At 37.0% G+C, this 18,048-nt stretch overlaps 1 protein-coding gene across 2 annotated transcripts in view; it reads right to left on the reverse strand.

Annotated features, from left to right (window-relative positions):
- Window positions 1-4,772: 4,772 nt before the first annotated feature.
- LOC136240910 (uncharacterized) overlaps window positions 4,773-18,048 on the reverse strand; it is a 64,531-nt gene continuing 51,255 nt past the window's right edge. For both annotated transcript variants that reach the window (XM_066031976.1, XM_066031977.1), the window contains 2 exons: window positions 16,595-16,745; window positions 4,773-4,945 (listed from right to left, as the gene is read on the reverse strand). In XM_066031976.1, coding sequence (XP_065888048.1) covers window positions 4,852-4,945; window positions 16,595-16,745 — 245 coding nt within the window. In that variant the 3' untranslated portion in view covers window positions 4,773-4,851. The remainder of the gene's footprint in view (window positions 4,946-16,594; window positions 16,746-18,048) is intronic.

Here is an 18,048-nt window from a genome sequence, read left to right on the forward strand (position 1 = left end):
TTCTTTAACGTGTTGAAATCTCAAATCTTAGCTGATTTTTGAAATCTGAAATCTTGCTGTAAAATTCCTCATATTTTCGTATATTCAGCATTAGGCCCCTATTTGGTGATTATTAGTTTCTCATCCACCGCCCGCATCCTTCTTAAGCTACCGCATGGTAAGCCATTATTTACTCTGCGCATGCTCAGAAGAACACGTGATACCAAACTGTTATAATTTTTGTTGATGAACGCTACAATGGGCTATATATCACCAGGAGAACTGCTGTTGTTTTCCTTAGCAAATTGCTGCAGTGTCAGTTGCAATTGTGCTCTATCGACTTCATCAAAGCAGGCTTTCAGTTGACTGTCGAAAAACAGTTGGCAATCACGAAAAGTAGAATCAGCTGGTAAAGGAAATGTTTGTAGTAAGAAAGAAAGACAATTTGGACAGGGTCTGTACATCAGTGTGTTAATATTATAAAATAATGGCATAATGGTAATACCCTCCCGCCCGCATCATAATAATTAGAAAGGCTGGATGAGAAACTAATAATCACCGAATAGGGGCCTTACATACCTTGCAGGCCTGCCAACCGTCACGTGAGACTCACGATTTCACTACCAAGCTCAAGGTCTCACGGCAAGCAGTAGCTCTAAACTCACAGATTTTTAGTTAAGCCTACCAATTCTCACGGATTATCACCATAAAACTCACCGGATTTCTTTCATTTTCAAGCTCGGGCCAGAGTCAAAGCTCTCAGAATGCCCTTTCCTAGCCTTTCCAGTTCTCAGGGGATTTCCCCGGGGTTTGTAATTGTGGTACAACTAATAATAGAGGCAAGATCACGTGATTATAAAGGCTGGCAAGGATTCGCCTTCGGCCTTCTATTCAATACCAATAAATTGTAGAGTATTTGGAGCAAGATCTGGAGTTGATTTTAAGCGGTCAGAACTCTGATCAGAATACCAACCCTGAAGCGCTTGGTTTGCACGTCACACAAGAGGCTCCATACAAGAGCACCTGCTTCCTGGGTTTGTAGCCTATACAAATGGTATGTGTTTGGAATATTGTATTTCCTCTAGGATGAAATTGACACATCTCTAAGTCATCACGTGGTATTATAAGCACCTAGTGGCTTATATCAAGAATGTCCCATAGTCCAGTTATGCATTGCAGCTTCACACCAATAAAGAGTAACTGTTTCAACACAGTAGCTTCCGAGTAAGTACATTTAGCTGCTGGCGAAATAAGACTCGTGCACACATTTACTGCAGGTCTAGCTATTCCATGCATAGATTAGCTAGTGATGAACAACATGTTTTAAATACTATATTGATGCCCATATGAAGATGGGCATGTGTATTATGTATTGCATGGTAAAGGTGGCCTACCCGCCCAATGTATGGGCGTGGGGGCTGTTGCAACTTACCGTGTCTGCCTATAAAAATGTGCAAATACAGCAGTCCATTCTGGATGTCAAGTCTCAAGGTTTTTCTGTTTCCTAGGTTGGCAGGCCTGACCTTGCATTATGATTTCTAAAGATTTTGAAATCTGAAAATTTCACTTGCAAAAGTTACCATACATTTCCGAAAGTTTCTGTACATTTCTGGATACTAAGCATCTTGTGATCTGATTATTCTGGATACCATGATTTTTTTTGCTCTGAAATCTTGCCATAAAATCTTGAAAGGATTTGAAATCTTGTACAGGGTTTTTATGAGTTGTGGAGTCAGGGCCCCTCGTGCATTATTACTGTAATGTTTCAGTTTTTGCTTAAGGTACAAGTGGACTATTTGTACTAGTAATAGCATGGGTAGCAGTGAAATTTGGGATAAATATCACGAGTGTTGTATTGGAAATGGGGATAAATTTCACGAGGCGAAGCCGAGTGAAATTTACCATTTCCAATACAACAAGAGTGGTATTTATCCCAAATTTCACTGCTACCCATGCTATTCCCAGTTAATACCATACTCGCTACATATACGCATGCTGTGCATTAGCGTTGCCATGTACGCAATTTGTCACTATGTACTAAGCACGCGTCGACACTAATTGGCGCTACATTGTTAACATAAATTCTAGCCAATGAAATTGCAATTACAACTTTTTCACTGCTGTCAGTGAAATACGGGATAAATTTCACTGCTACTATTGAGACTTTTGTATGGGCAGTGAAACAGGTATGGTATTAGCATATAAATTTTTACCAGCATGCGTTCTTTGCAATTATCCATAGCTAGTTAATAAGCATTTATATAATCTAACTAATTTACTTAATGTACGTTACTTAATATAAACTAATTTACTTACTTTATTTTACTTAATATGACTAGCCTACTTACTATATATACTTTACTTTTATAATTGCCTACTGTACTTAGGCTACTAGCACTGTTTGCTAGCTAGTGGACCCTCAACCTGGACTGATTTTTCTTTCTTGTTGCAATTGTATTATTTCTTAAGTGTATTGTATATATACCCATGCTGTAAAGCCCATTAAATAAAAATAACTGACTAATTGATTTATACGTCTTAAGGTTCTAGACAAACATACAGGAAACAAATAAGGGGCTTGGGTACCTAGAGCTTTAAAGCAGCTGGAGCCCTGGCAAGGAAAACACACACACATACACAAATTATTAGCTAAATTAATTAGTTCAACATATCTGTGGCAAGGTGCGACCAGTGAGGTCAGAGTCTCACCACTTTTTGGCTCATGATCAGTGAAGTAAAAAAAATTAAACTTGAAGAAGCCAAGCTAAAAGTAGTTAACATGTAAACAATATTTTCACACAGCCACCAGGAATTACCAGAGGACATCATTTAAAAATTTACAAGTGTCATTGTTCTTGTTTGCTACAAAGTAACTTTTTTTTGTCATCATGTAGTGAATTCTTGGAACAGTTTACCGCAGCATATTATTGAGGCACGCTCATTGAACGACTTCAAGTCAAAGCTGGATATGCATTGGACTCAGAAATAATATGTATTTTTCTATCATATATGACTGATTTGGTGTACAGGCTATTTTAGCCTCTTTGCCAAAAAAAATGTAATGCTTAGCATCAATTTAATAGCAATAATGGACAGAAACAACACTTATCTAACCTGTCTTTCGCTCAGGACAGTTTCATGTAAACTTTGTCCATGTTAAGCGCCTCTAAAATAATTACCGTTCTACTAGCTGTGGCTTTGTTTCTCTTTGTAGCTACTTTGGAAACACTAGTTAAACAGTATTATGGAGGTGCTTTTTGGTCAGTCTCCATTGAACACTTGCACACAGTACTACAACCAAAGAGTGCCTCCGGTATCTCTAAATGTGCGATTTTAAAAATTTCCTGGGAGCATGCCCTCAGACTGAACCTTACCACTTTCACTTTTACCCTGACGCCTCTGTCAGTGGGATGGAGCATTAAAGTCTGTGTGAGCAGAATATTGCAATTCTATCAAACAATGGCTTAATAGCTTGATCAACTTTTAACATCTAATCCTGGAGCACTTCACACACTACTAGCCGTAGACTGCATGCAATATACATCTCATGGTCTAATCCAGAAGCATCTCTACATAGTTGTAATGGTACTGCCAAAATAGTATATTCCATCAGGGTAGTGACATGTCAGAAATCAATGGGACACCAGGACTTAGTCAGTGGGAATTTTTCACATTCTTCTGGTTCGCAAGTTTAGATGGCATCCCATTCCCTACACTAATGTGATGGTACATGTAATCTCTAACTGTGCATATGTACCTCTTTGTGTAAGTAGAGGTTCAGTGTCACAGTAGACATATAATGGACTTGCAGTGCATGCTGCATGCATGCAGAATCATGGATTGAAGGCTACAGAAGTGATTACTTAAATGTAAGATGAATATGAGATTCCTTCTTTGTTCACCTAAGTACTGTACATTAGCTGTCAAGCACTGTTACCACAAGATGGCATTTATATTACTGTACAGATTGTTGTGTGGGAAGATCAAAGTAAAACCAGTTCTATATTTGTCACATAGAATGGTTTACACAACCACAATTCTACATCAAATAGTTACCAAAGAGCACATGAGCCCCGGCTTGACAATATTGAGCACTGAATCAGTAACAAGACACAGAACTGCCTGAAGGAGGTATTCTTGGATGGGCATGCACAATAGTAAGTCTATTGAAGATGATGGATTTCAAGACTACTCAGTAAGTTTCCAATTGCTTTCCAATTGTTTACCTCAGGTTGAAGCTGCTCTCCCAGTTCTATATTTGTCACATAGAATGGTTTACACAACCACAATTCTATATCAAATAGTTACCAAAGAGCACATGAGCCCCGACTTGACAATATTGAGCACTGAATCAGTGACAAGACACAGAACTGCCTGAAGGAGGTATTCTTGGATGGGCATGCACAATAGTAAGTCTATTGAAGATGATGGATTTCAAGACTACTCAGTAAGTTTCTAATTGTTTACCTCAGGTTGAAGGCTGCTCTCTATTACACTTAAAGCATTGCCTATATATAATATGCTTTCAACGTGAAATATAGCGCACAAAGGAGTGGGCAACAGACAAATATAACAAAGTAAAAGCTTTGCCTCTTGCTTTAATTATTTGTCCTGAGTTGTAAATAGCTACTCATGGTGATGCTTTAACTCCTGCATATAAGACCTAGCATAGGTATATGTATATAACATGCGACAACAATGATAATCTTATAGAGAAAATGGTCGATGGAGGCTGAAATATACATACTGTATTTGGCACTATAAAACACAATTGAATTTCCCTTTGTGCACACTTAAAATACAACCATGAAATTAACCAACAAACATTACACATTATCTCAGCTATTATATGCTGTGTTGTTCAGTATCTATCTAGCTGCTGGGAGGCTTAGAAGGAGTCTGACTGTTGACAATCTCAAACAGATGAAGCCACTCTCCATTATCCTTGCGCCAAATCTGGACAGCACTGTGCATAAATTATTAATATAAATACCATGAGAAAATAATACAGCAGTTGTATACATAACATTTATGCATCCATATCACATGATAAGTAACCAGGTCTGTAAAACTGGCCCTACATTTCCCATTGTAGTATAGCTGATTTTTCACTGTATGCATTATGTACATATTAACTGCACCGATTTACATAGCAGATAAAATAATTAATATGTGTACTTGTGTGCATGCAATTGAATCATGATCTACTATAAATACTGTGATATGATATACCCACTTTTTTTGGCTGCCTGATTAATGGTGTGTGCGTGTGCATGCAATTGAATCAATCAGCTTATGAAAACTTTAATGATAAAAATTAATAGCAGAGTTCTAGGATTCCTCCTGAACTATATAGTGACAAGTTGGTAGATCCACAAAATCAGTGATGTCTAGTTAAATTGCCCAGTCTCCGGAAACAAAAACCACAAAAACAAATAAGCATTTCTAAGATGTTTCCATACCACATTTAGTTAGACAAAAGTTAAGCAGCAGAACATAGCAAAGATTGTCACACTCTTGTGCACAACAAGAGCCCAATTATGGCTTGTTGCATGGCTTTAGCTAGTGTCTGCAAGGTAGCAGAAACTGTTTCCCAGGGGTCACTACTAGGAGGTACACACACACACACACACACACACACACACACACACACACACACACACACACACACACACACACACACACACACACACACACACACACACACACACACACACACACACACACACACACACACACCATTAATCAGACAACCCAGGGCATACCACACCATGCATGCATATCACAGTGGTATATCATGTCCAGAGGCTGTTGTTGCTAAAATTGTACCATCTTGGCTGTTAATGAAATAGTTTTAGACATTTTTGCTATGGAAGGGGTCAGTGGAAAAAGGCAGGTCACACGTCATAACCCCATGACGTACTACTACGTATGATTACACAATAAAACATGGTACCTGAAATTAGTATCATTATTATGAAGTCCTTTGTCACATTCATGAGCATAATGTAGCATTTGTTTCTTGGTTATAAAAGTCACACAAAGTGTTGGGCAGCTGAAAGAAGGGCTCTGGGAACCATAATTTATCAATGTCAATTTGCACATTAGAATACTTTATATCGATACTGAGGTGTCGGGATTGAATGGGTTGAACTATTGATTGAGATGTTTGATGACATGTGACCAACCTCCTCTGGGAAAAAGAGGACATGCACTACTAGACAATTTGGCCTTGAAAATCCAATGAAATTTTCAAAGAAACCAATGAAAAGTCAAAATTTCATTGGTGTCCCCAATGAATTTTTATTTTCATAGTATTTTCATTGGACAAATCAATGAATATACAATGAAAATAACTAATGAAAATTCTATGAAAAATAATTTCATGGAGCAGTATTCATTGGTAAAGTTTCAATGATTTTTCATAGGTTTAGTATGTGAATATGTAATGAAAATTCTTGGCCACCCATTGAATTTTTGACTTTTCAGAGGGTTTTCAACATTTTCAGAGGATTTTCAAAATTGCTTTCATCAGTTGGGTTTTCATGAGAACTCTTCCAGTAGTGATGTTGGATTTTTCATTTGGAATGGCTTGTTTTACCATGTGAATAATGTTGTCATCAAGTGAACAGTAGAATTTAAAAGTTCATGGCAGCTTCAAAATAATTTTTAGCAAATATTTGATTATGTCCCAAAATTCTGTTTAACGTCCACCAAATGGTCACCTAAATTTAAATGGCACTTGTCCTCTTTTGCCGCTGATCCCTTCAATTGTTTTGAATCTTATCTCAGTGCACAGTGGAAGATTCAGACATTTCAAAAGAGATGGAGGCCATCTACAGCCAATAGTCTATCTAGCTAGCTATTGCATGTGAGAGGTTAATTACTAAGACATTACCAAGTTTGGATGGACGTAAGGTTATGATAAAAAAGAAAAAAGAATGTATTACAGACATATATGGGAATGCAAATTTAAGGCAACATAGTGCAGCAGTGAAAAGACTGCTGCTGTTATAGGTAGCATCAAAAGTTATTAACCCTCTATTACTACATGATGTAACATCAGAAAATCAGGAATATTGGTGTTATCAGTTGGCAATTTCAGTATTTTATAATATTGCATTTTCTCATACATTTGTACTAAAAATGCAATATTATAAAAATACTGAAATTGCCAACTGATAACACCAATATTATTCTCCTGATTTTCTGATGCTAAATCATGTAGTAATAGATGGTTGATAACTTTTGATACTACCTAACAGCAGCAGTCTTTTCACTACTGCACTATGATGCCTTAAATTTGCATTCTCATATGTCTGTAATACATTCTTTTTTCTTTTTTTATTATAACTTTGTATCCATCCAAAGTACAGACAAAGTTGGTAATGAGTCACTTCACAACATCATTTCACAGTTGAAGTCTTACAAGTAGTTCATCGGCATAGATATCACGTCTTTTTGAGTCCTAAAGCTGCCTACGGCTGGCTTTGGGGCTTGCTTTTACCTATCTTACTTTCCTGCGGTTTTATTTGTCTTTCTCCGAATAAGAGAAAGAACGAATATTTTCATTAGTATGTGTTATTTTGAAGTATTGCACTATAATATTACCATGTAGCTGAACTCTATGACTTGCTGTATATCTGAACACTCTATATACAGTATGTAGCTATAGGATGACATGTTACATAACTGAAGGTGACTTGCTACGTAGCTGAATGCACTAATAGGGGGACTTGTTATGTAACTGAACTTTCTACAGAGTGACCTGTTTTGTAACTGAATGCTCTACGAGGTAGCTTGCTACATAACTAAACACTCTACAACGTGACTTCTTATGTAATGCTCTATTAGGGTGACTGCACTATTAGAGTACCTTGATGCACTTTGTTACATAGTTGGTTTTTGGACAATAAACCAATTCTTCTAAACCACTGAAGGCCTTTTTATGATGATTACAATACTAGTTTTTAGCTCATTTCCTAAGCAGTTGGTCTAGTAGGCTTGACAACTTTTTTATCAGTCACATGATTGTTATATCGAATATATTATACAATCTTAAGGGATGCAACCATTGATCAGATGCAAGTGCAATATAAACAGAGCTAGGCTGTACATGAACAGATCTATTACTGCAATTGCATCAATCTTTGCAAATAAGGAGAGAAAGAAGCCACTAAATTTGAAATTTGGTGCACAACTTTTAGCAACATTGAGATGTGCAGGGTGTTTAAATATCCCTTGGAGTTTGAGAGAAATCATGTCTGAATTTGCATACAGTTCAATAATAGTTGAATTATTCTATTGTGGTAGTAATAGCACTAATTACTTAATGTTACTATACAAGTATGATCGCTTGTGAAATGTCTTTAGGCACTTCAAGGCTTCCCTGTAGCACTAATTTGCTAACTAACTAACTGTAATGAAGGTAGTTTTTTAGATGTTGATAACTGCGAGCTTTCACTATTATACTTTGATACTTTTGACTAAACTATAGCTACTTTGAATACGCAGTTAGCTGGTTGCATTGTAGAAATAAATAAATTATTTGCTTATAGACCTCCTGCACAGTAGTTACACTATCAATTAACTGAACATCTTATTATCTAAACAGTAGAAATACTGTGTAATTTATCAATTATCTGAGGGCCCAATGAGTTTGGATAATTTTGAAACCACTGTAGTTACAACCCAAAAAGGTTAGTAATAATATTCTAACTATAATAGCAACCACAGTCCCAAATTGTCATAAAATGAGTTTTAAGCTATGATACAGTAGTTTACTTCAACACACCTATATAATACACTGTTATCATTAATGTATCATCAAGACTCACGGTAGTGAGGTGCGCGGCCAAGAAACTACGAAGTGCGCACCCAATTAAAAGATGCAGCCACTACTGTGAGTTATTTACGTGTAGGGTCAGTTTTGCAATATTAGCCCTGGATTATGCAACATCTCTCAATGGATTTGTATTGGGTTACGTAATAAAAAATCTTCAGTCGTTGTCGTTTTCTTGCGACCTTGTTAAAAATTAATAAAAATATAGCCGTATTTAGACATTTTTCACTTTATTTCTCTACCTTGTATTACACGTATCGTCACGTTATACCAGTCATTTTACCTGTGTTTGTAGCTACCGGCTGTCTAGGCCTGACATTATCTAATTCTGGTTGGCCCTATGCATATTTTCTCCATTCAAACCTGTAATCCCTACAATAACTTTTAAAGACACGATGTGGACACAAGCCCTAATGTCTGACAAACAAGTTGTGAAAGCGTGCAGACCCGTAAGTTCTCTAGGGAAGGCATTTTAAGCAGAAATCTTTTAGAGTCCATTTAGTGCCACGCCCCATGCGAGTGTTTATAATCGGCAGATGTCTTATAAACAAGGTGTGAAAGCGTGAAGAACGTACAGACACTAGGGAAGGTGTATAAATCGTTAGTCAATACTCCATTTAGTGCCATACACCACTTATGATACAAGAAATATTTTGCCACAACACAAGCTCCACCTTACACTGATGGTGCTTTGTGGAAGTGTGAAACTGCCGTGGAAGTGTGAACTGCCGTGACAGCTACTAATAAGGCAATTCTAATTGTGGATAAGATGGCTGCAGAATTCATGAAAATTTCTTGCAGTAGAGTAAACATGTAACAGTGCTATTACAACACATAACAAAAATTTAATAAACATCAGTTTAACACCAAGTGATTATTTCTTAGATGTCTTTATGATGACACAAGATTAAGTGAGCCCTGTAAAAGAACAAGCAGGCACTGAATTAAACATTAAAAAAATTATATTCAAGGCTATAAGTGAATCTGGTGTACCAGAGGTAACGTAAATGTGTTTTGGTGTCTAAGTATGTAAACATGAACACAAGGAGACCTGTCAAACAACAAGTGGCCACCAAACAGAATGTACAACATGTTAAATATATTTCTTAGCTATACAACAGGAAATTCAGGATTGCAATTGTTGCAATTCCCACTTTTAAGCTAAGCGAATACCTGATATATTGTTTAACCCATTTTACAACCAATACCTGATCTTAAGTAACATTAAGTTACACTTTGTGCATAAAAGTACAACTTATAAAGCAATTGAGTGAGCTTGTGCACATACCTTAAGTCAAAGCTGCTAATCAGACAACTGGCCAATTATCACTTAGGCTGAGCTTGTGGTCACCACAAAACACAACTTGCTTGGTATTCTGACAACACAAGAGACCAGTCCTGTAAAACAACAAGCAAGCATTTTGCCTGGTCAAACGTGACTTACCATGACTACATCCGACTGCTAGTACGTGAACTGATATGACCAGATGGCCTGCAAAACCGACGGTGTCATTAATACGTATAATACACCACGACAGGACGAGTGGGTAGTTGAAGAGGAGTGATTTCTACTCAACATCTCATCCAGATGGCCACCATGTAATGTATGGGTGTACAGCTTCTTGCCGTGGAATGAGTCATCTGGTTTGTCACTGCCAGCCCTTCGCCCAGTAAAAGAAGCCAAGAGAGACAAGCCAAGGAATGCTAATGATTATTTTATGAAGATTGAATTGTGATATAAGTATGCTGGTTTAGAATCAAAGATGGCACCTGCCTTACACGTGATAAATGCCAACTGTCAGCACACGTGATACTGTACGTAGAACCCACAATCATTTCAGAATCTGTACAAAACGATAAGAATGCCATGCTGTACTGTAAGGTAATTGGAGGTATTATACGTGTAATTCTGTGCTTTAGTTAAGCTGAGAAACTAGGTAACTAGTGTCATGCATTTTCAATAACATCTGTAAAATGTACGTAGCTACATGTAGATGTGATCGTCCAAAGATTGCATGCGAGTAATTTAGTTCGAACTGGTCAGCTAGTTGGTTCAACTCCAGATTATTGGTCCGGCTCAGGCCTGAACAACCGGACCGTCTCCTCCGGCCTTGATTATATGTTACTGATACATCAGGGGAACCAGAGTAAGGTGAAAGTGGTAGCTAAGGCTAAGTCAACTGGTCTATATAGTCTGGGCCTCTGGGGCATACTCCCTCAGAAAATGTTAGCTAAGTATACTGCAACTTTTAGTCCTCCAGTGACCAAATTCGCTTCATCAAGTTTGAAAGTTTAATCCCAGTCAAAAAGGCTCGGATCTCAATGCACTGGTTGTATCTACTGTACCGGCTCTGATGCAATATATTTACATTGTCCAAAAGATGGTTAGAGTCCCATATTAAAGTGAACTCTTGTTATATGCTTGCATGGACTCTTGATAATAATGACTATATGTATTTAGCTTTCAGGTTGCGTATACAAGGTATTCTTTCATCTGCCAGTATAAATTGCTATTCCATGCACTATGAGGCCTGGGAAATGTAAGGCTCTAGCTACACACTAAGAATCAAATTATATAATGTTCTACACAATGATAAGATAATTGCCAGAGCAGAGTTCATGGTTATTATATCAGCAAAGAGTTTTGAATATTAATTGAGATGTTTTATTTAAGTGAATTTTGACTGTTCCTCCTATAATTATTGTTCAATTATCTGATGTCTTGTTGGTTTCCCTCCATCCTCTTTACTGATCCCTCTTTATTGATTCTATATGACTAGAAAATCTGTACACCTTGTCAATCCAGTTACAACAGTTGATCTAAATTATGATGATGATGCAGTTATTGAGACGAAGAGATGCATAGTGTTTCCCTACAGTGCCACAACACACAAATACTTGAAATGTAATCTGAGACTTACGTGTATATAGCTGCAGTGAACTAAGTAAGATCACCATAGTTGCTGGTAAGCATTGCATCGTATTACCATCCATCAGTGCTTGTGCAATAAATTATCTGTATTATGAATCCAGTCAAAATTATGTATAGCTAGCTGTGTAGTAATTTATTATGCACCCAGTTAATGAGCATAAGATGCCTGAAGTATTTACCACAGATATATTTTGTAAATAATATTATTAAAAAAGATAAATATACTCTAATAGAACAGTCAATAGCCAGCTGTGTAGTAATTGTGAACTAATTAGGCACTTGCTAATTATGAGCATAATCTAAAGCATTTACCACAGATATGAGATATTATAAAATTTTGTAAATAGTAAATGAATGCCACAGTAAACAGTTCTATAGAACAGTCTGCCTATATATTCTACACTGTAAATTCATACTTCCAAATTTACAGTGTGAACAGTGTCTGTAATGTGCATGTCTTTGTCAAACACGTGCACATGTTTGACTCTCCAAGATAATAATATTATAGCTAATTCCAAATATCAGTCATCTAAATGTTACCATTTTAACAATTTTGTTGTTCCACCAGTGAGACTATCACTATAACAAAAATTAGTGATATCCATCCCAAAAACACCCTCGCTGTAAAAAATAAGGCGTGTCCAAGAAACTACAAGTACCTGTAATCCAATATAATTAAAAACAGCTCAGTTGTAGGGAAAGACTTCATGAAAGTAAAAATAACTGGTAACTTAAAGAGCTGATATCTGGAGCGGCCAAGAATCAACCTTAATCCAACTACTTATACTAAATTTTTTTAATCCATGCAAAAACACCTAGCATTGGCTGTAAAAAAAAGTGCACCCATGAAACTAACTGGCAATTGACATAGTTGATATCTGAAGCGGCCAAGAATGAATGCTGATATACAACTAATTGGAATTAACAAAAAGTTTAACATTGAACCTTTGTTTTTCAGCTGTGTTCTACATTCACTCTTGCTGCATCATAAATTGATTTCTTTTAACTCTAATTGGCTGGTAATTTTGCCACCTTTTTTTTGCTCTATACACTGAATATTAAAAAAAGCGGCCAAATTACCAGCCAATTAGAGTTAAAAGAAATCAATTTATGATGCAGCAAGAGTGAATGTAGAACACAGCTGAAAGACAAAGGTTCAATGTTAAACTTTTTGTTAATTCCAATTAGTTGTATATCAGCATTCATTCTTGGCCACTCCAGATATCAGCTATTTCAATTGCCAGTTACTTTCATGGGTGCACTTTTTTACAGCCAATGCTAGGTGTTTTTGCACAGATTAAAAAAAATTAGTATAAGTAGTTGGATTAAGATTGATTCTTGGCTGCTCCAGATATCGGCTCTTTAAGTTACCAGTTATTTTTACTTTCATGAAGTCTTTCCCTACAACTGAGCTGTTTTTAATTATATTGGATTACAGGTACTTGTAGTTTCTTGGACACGCCTTTTTTTTACAGCAAAGGTGTTTTTGGGGTGGATATTATGTACAAATCAAGTACATACTGCATGGCAAAATCATACACACTAGATTCACTTAAAAAACAAAGTTATACAATATTATGCTCTTACATACTATATTCACTGTGACACACTTAATTAATTTATTACAAGCAAACAAAATAATTCCTTGTCACTGTCTTATTTTACCAAAGTAGTTCAACCTTCTTGAGTTGACAGATATGAACTCTTTGGCTAGTACAGCTAGATCTAACTTTTCAGTTCTTTCCTGGTGAATGTGCATCAACAGCAAATTATTCAGCCTAGAAGCACTCATGGTGCTGCGCAAGTACGTTTTTATCCTACGTAAGCTGGAGAAGGATCTTTCTGCTGTAGCAGTAGTCGCAGGAAGGTGAAGTATAATAGAAGTAGCTTGTTGACCTCAGAAAGCATGCTTTGATAGATTTCAGACTTCAGCATGGCATCTGCTACAGTTCTGACATTTGTTACTTTTTTTAATGGTACCTTCTAGTGCTGTTTTGATTACGTCAGGCGCAACATACACAGTTGAACCTGTAAGCGTTCTACATCCACATCACCTACTAAGAAATTTACTATATCTTGTGGTAGTGCATTGGTAGATGTACCATTTGCAGAATTAAGTAACAGATTTTCTATTTCTCTAATCATACGAATGTCTGATTGGTCAAACCTTCTCCTTATTTCTTCTGTTACTGTGTCTATTGCTTCGTAGTAAATTTGGCAATACCTATCCTTTGCACATGAATGTTGATTTGGTGCAGATGTTCCATAATCTATTCTACGTGGTACTTTTCGATTTCTAGGAAGCTAAGGTTCCTCAGTCAACGACCTTGACTCTGAAAGGTTTGCTCATAAAAGCGATTAAACATGTGGTCATTCGCATTGAGGTGAGGTGAGATGCAAGCAAATGGGCCCCTTTCATTGCTTCCTGAACAGTAATATCCACAGCTTGGATATTAGTAGAACACTGCTCAGAAGGAGCAAAGATCTGATATGATAGCTTTAGCCCAAAAAATGTATCAAATCTTCCATTCAGTTAAGTAACCCACTTGCTTTTGCAGCATACTCATCATGCCCCTCCTGGATTTTACCAAGTGCAGTTTGCATGTTTTTTAAATACTTGATATAGCAGAATGCCTCACTGTCCAACGAGTTGGGCAGAGAGTTCTTAATGATGGCAAAGTTTCACCAGTGTTTAGTGTAACCTCATTTTTTAGACCTTCAAATAGGTGCAAACGTTTTGAAGAATTATCAATTGAGCTAAATTTTGTATAAAATCCAGAGTGTCTCTAAGGAGTTTACACATCTTTGAAACATCCTGCACACACAAATTTAGACTATGTGCTAAGCAATGGACATACAAGGCTCTGGGATCTTCTTGCTTAAAAAGTGCCTGAGCACCATTTCTTATTCCACTCATATTGCTAGCCCCATCATAGGCCTGGCCTCTACATTGAGTAATTGACAAGGGAAAAAATCTTTTACTTCCTTAAAGATGGTGGTAGCTTTGGTGTCACTCAGCTCTTTCAAACCCAATGTATCTTCATGGACCTCATAGTTTTTGTTTACCCATCGAACTGTCACAGATATTGCTCAGTCCCTGAAACATCACTGGCCTCATCAGCAATCACAGCATACCACTGGGCACTACTGACGTCATCAACAATACTATCAAGTATCTTTTTGCCCATTGATTGTATTATATCATTTACAATATTTGGTGAAATGTATTCTCTTTTCTACAACCATGCATTCATTTTGGGGCAATCTTCTGCTTGCAAAAGTAAAAGCTGGTATAAATTGCATTGAAATGCTTCAGAGCTTTCATTATGTCCCCTGAAAGCCAAACCCTGCTTACCTGGGAATCTATTAGCTCGCAGTACCTTGAAAAGCATGCATCTGTGAAATTCCTGGTCAGCAGCAACTTCCTTATTGCACAGATCACCAATATGAACATTGGATGCCCTATATTCAAGCCTCGCCAGGGCTTCACAATGCATCTTACTATTCTTGTGCATTTCAAACCTTTCTAGGGCTTTATTCCAATTCTCAAACTCTTCAGCTACAAATGATGAACTTTTCAGGACAGAACTTGATAAAAGCCCGTGCTGCTTAGCCAAGCAACAAACTCTGCAATAAACTTTGTATCAAATGGTGCAAACGGTTATCCAAGGATATCTTTTGTACCATGCTGGTTGTATGGTCCTGAAGTACTGTTTTTTCTTACCTGGCTGTCTTTCCTTACTAGCATGGGATTGAATCAACTTTGACTGAGCCACTTCCAGTGGTTGATTAGGCTGGTTGTAGTCAGTACAGCCAACACAGGTTCAAGGTTGCGGTACCAGAGCAGTACTACAAGCAGTTACCCTATTAATGCTGGTAATTCGGCCACTCGATCTTCCATTCTTTGTGCACTGACGTTATTAACAATAGAACAACCCTCTTCTACATCTGAGCTATAAGCACTAACCTGTGACACTGACAGCTCAACATCCCCACAACTCTCCTCAAAGTCTTCACTTTCTTCTCTCCTGTCCACAGCATCAACAGAAATCGATGAACACGTGGTCTTTTCCTGAGTTGCCACTGCATCCGGTTCTTGTTGGGTGTCCGATTCTTCACTTGAATCAATAAGTATCACACTATTAGCTACATTACCAATGTTATGGGGCCTAGTCTAATGTGGCTTCGCAAGAAAGTCACTGATTTTCGGTTGATGACTCGCCATTAACGAACAATCATGTGATCTCGGCTTATAATAGTAAATCTTTATCAATTACAGCGGGTGCGCCAGCACTCGGAACGCCTGTGGTTGTTACGCCCCTGTCAGAGATGGCTCTAAAGTTCCTGGGAACCAGTTGCCTTACATAATGATGGCTCAAGACATGCATTAAGGTTTTAATTGAATTAGGTAAACTTGCAATTGAGTACTTGTTTCTCATCCACAAAAACTCAAACTTCCATGCGGGTGGGAGGTCATTTTTCATTATTCATTATTAAAGAAAATACTCCAAATCAAGCTGTCTGTTACTATAAAGGTAGACTGTAAAACCTTTTAAGAACTAGTACGTACATTTTACTACCATTTCTGAGGTTCAAGTGACATTTGCTGTGTTGTAAAATGATAGCCAACCTTCTTAGCATCAAAATACGTCTGCACGTGATTGATAACAGCAATAATGAAATTAGAGGTGGTGGGATAAAAAGGGATGCGGGTGGAGATGAGAAACAATTAATCAAGTTTGCCTGGCCTTAATCAGAATAGATTAAGATTTCATAAGAAACTTAAATAGACAATCTGATGTTCTGGATATGTGTGAATTCACTAAATTACTAATTCTTACTTGACTGTATCCAATACATTGTTGTCTTTGTTTATCAGTTGAACTTCAAGTATCTTGAAGATACACTCACCCATCGGCATTGCTTCTTCTTTAATAATTTTACCCTCTGTAGCTCCCGATTTATAAAATCCCTCTGCTACTGATTTCATAGCTATAAAATTGAGAGAGAAAATAATCATGACTATATGACTATGCACTAGCTTCACATCTATGACCAACCACTATTTATGTTAATTTTTAAAGTATTTTCCTACAGCTAGGACAATACAACCAATGGCAATAATTTTAAGTAATTGGAATTGCAATCTTTCATGGTACACCAAATTTTTTATGAAATGTTTATGTGGCCAAAATATTATTAACAAAAATCATTGTAGTAGCTAACCAAAGGGTGTAACTCCAATAGCCACTGTACAGTAGACCCTCGGTTATCCAAACCCCTTTGTTCTCAGGCAATGATAAAAGTGTTCGGATAAGTGAATAGTTCGGATAGTCGAAGTCCATACATTTATATACAGAGCTCCGTTGAAATACTCTAATAGAACGCACACCTATATTCAAAATACTCTAATAGAACGGTCATGTTCAATTCCGGATAATCGAGGTTCCGGATAAACAAGGGCCGGATAACCGAGGGTCTACTGTACTACACAGCATGCAACTGTGGTCAAAGTTGGTCAAGATTTATTGTTGGTTTTGACCATGGATTTTTGTCAAAAAGTAATCTTTATTATTGACCTGATACCATATTTTTTACTGTAATTTCGTGCACTACTTGCTCAAAGAGTATTGACCATCCTGAGAAAACAGTATAAGCATACACTGTCCTTTGCTTACAGTTGATTTTTTGTTTGTTGACTTTCACTTTGTGGTAATTGGAGTGACACCCTCTTAAAAGTAGCTAATATGCTGGAAGCTACTCACACACAGAACACACATGTACACTTTATTTCTACAGCCATTTTGGATAATGCAAAATAGGAATGGAACCTTTATAAACATGCACCTAGTAATGATATGGACAGTATACCATGATACCAACCACAGCCTCATTGTCTATAGTATTAGCAACGTCTGTACAATTGAAATCTTATAACAGACAACCAATGGGCACCCTGACATACATAGAATCTGCATGGAGTCATTAGTACATGACATTCTTCAGATGCTTATGAGCTTGGTGTTGTACCTTGTGATTCTAAGTTGCAATTGGCTGTACATGTAGGCTTGTGCTGATTATGCCAGCAAAGTGGGGGCATAATACATAGGTAAAAGCATTGAGCATAATATGCAAACTTTGTGTATTGGGTATCAGAGAAGCTAAAATTTGTACACTTTTACATGATGCAAATTGTTAAAACAGGCAAATATATATATTTTTAAACACTTAGTGAAGGAAGACTATTGGCTAAAGATCGATACACTCTAATAAAACAGTCATTGCATTTTAAATA

This window comes from Dysidea avara, chromosome 12, assembly GCF_963678975.1.
Source record: "Dysidea avara chromosome 12, odDysAvar1.4, whole genome shotgun sequence".
NCBI lineage: Eukaryota > Metazoa > Porifera > Demospongiae > Dictyoceratida > Dysideidae > Dysidea > Dysidea avara.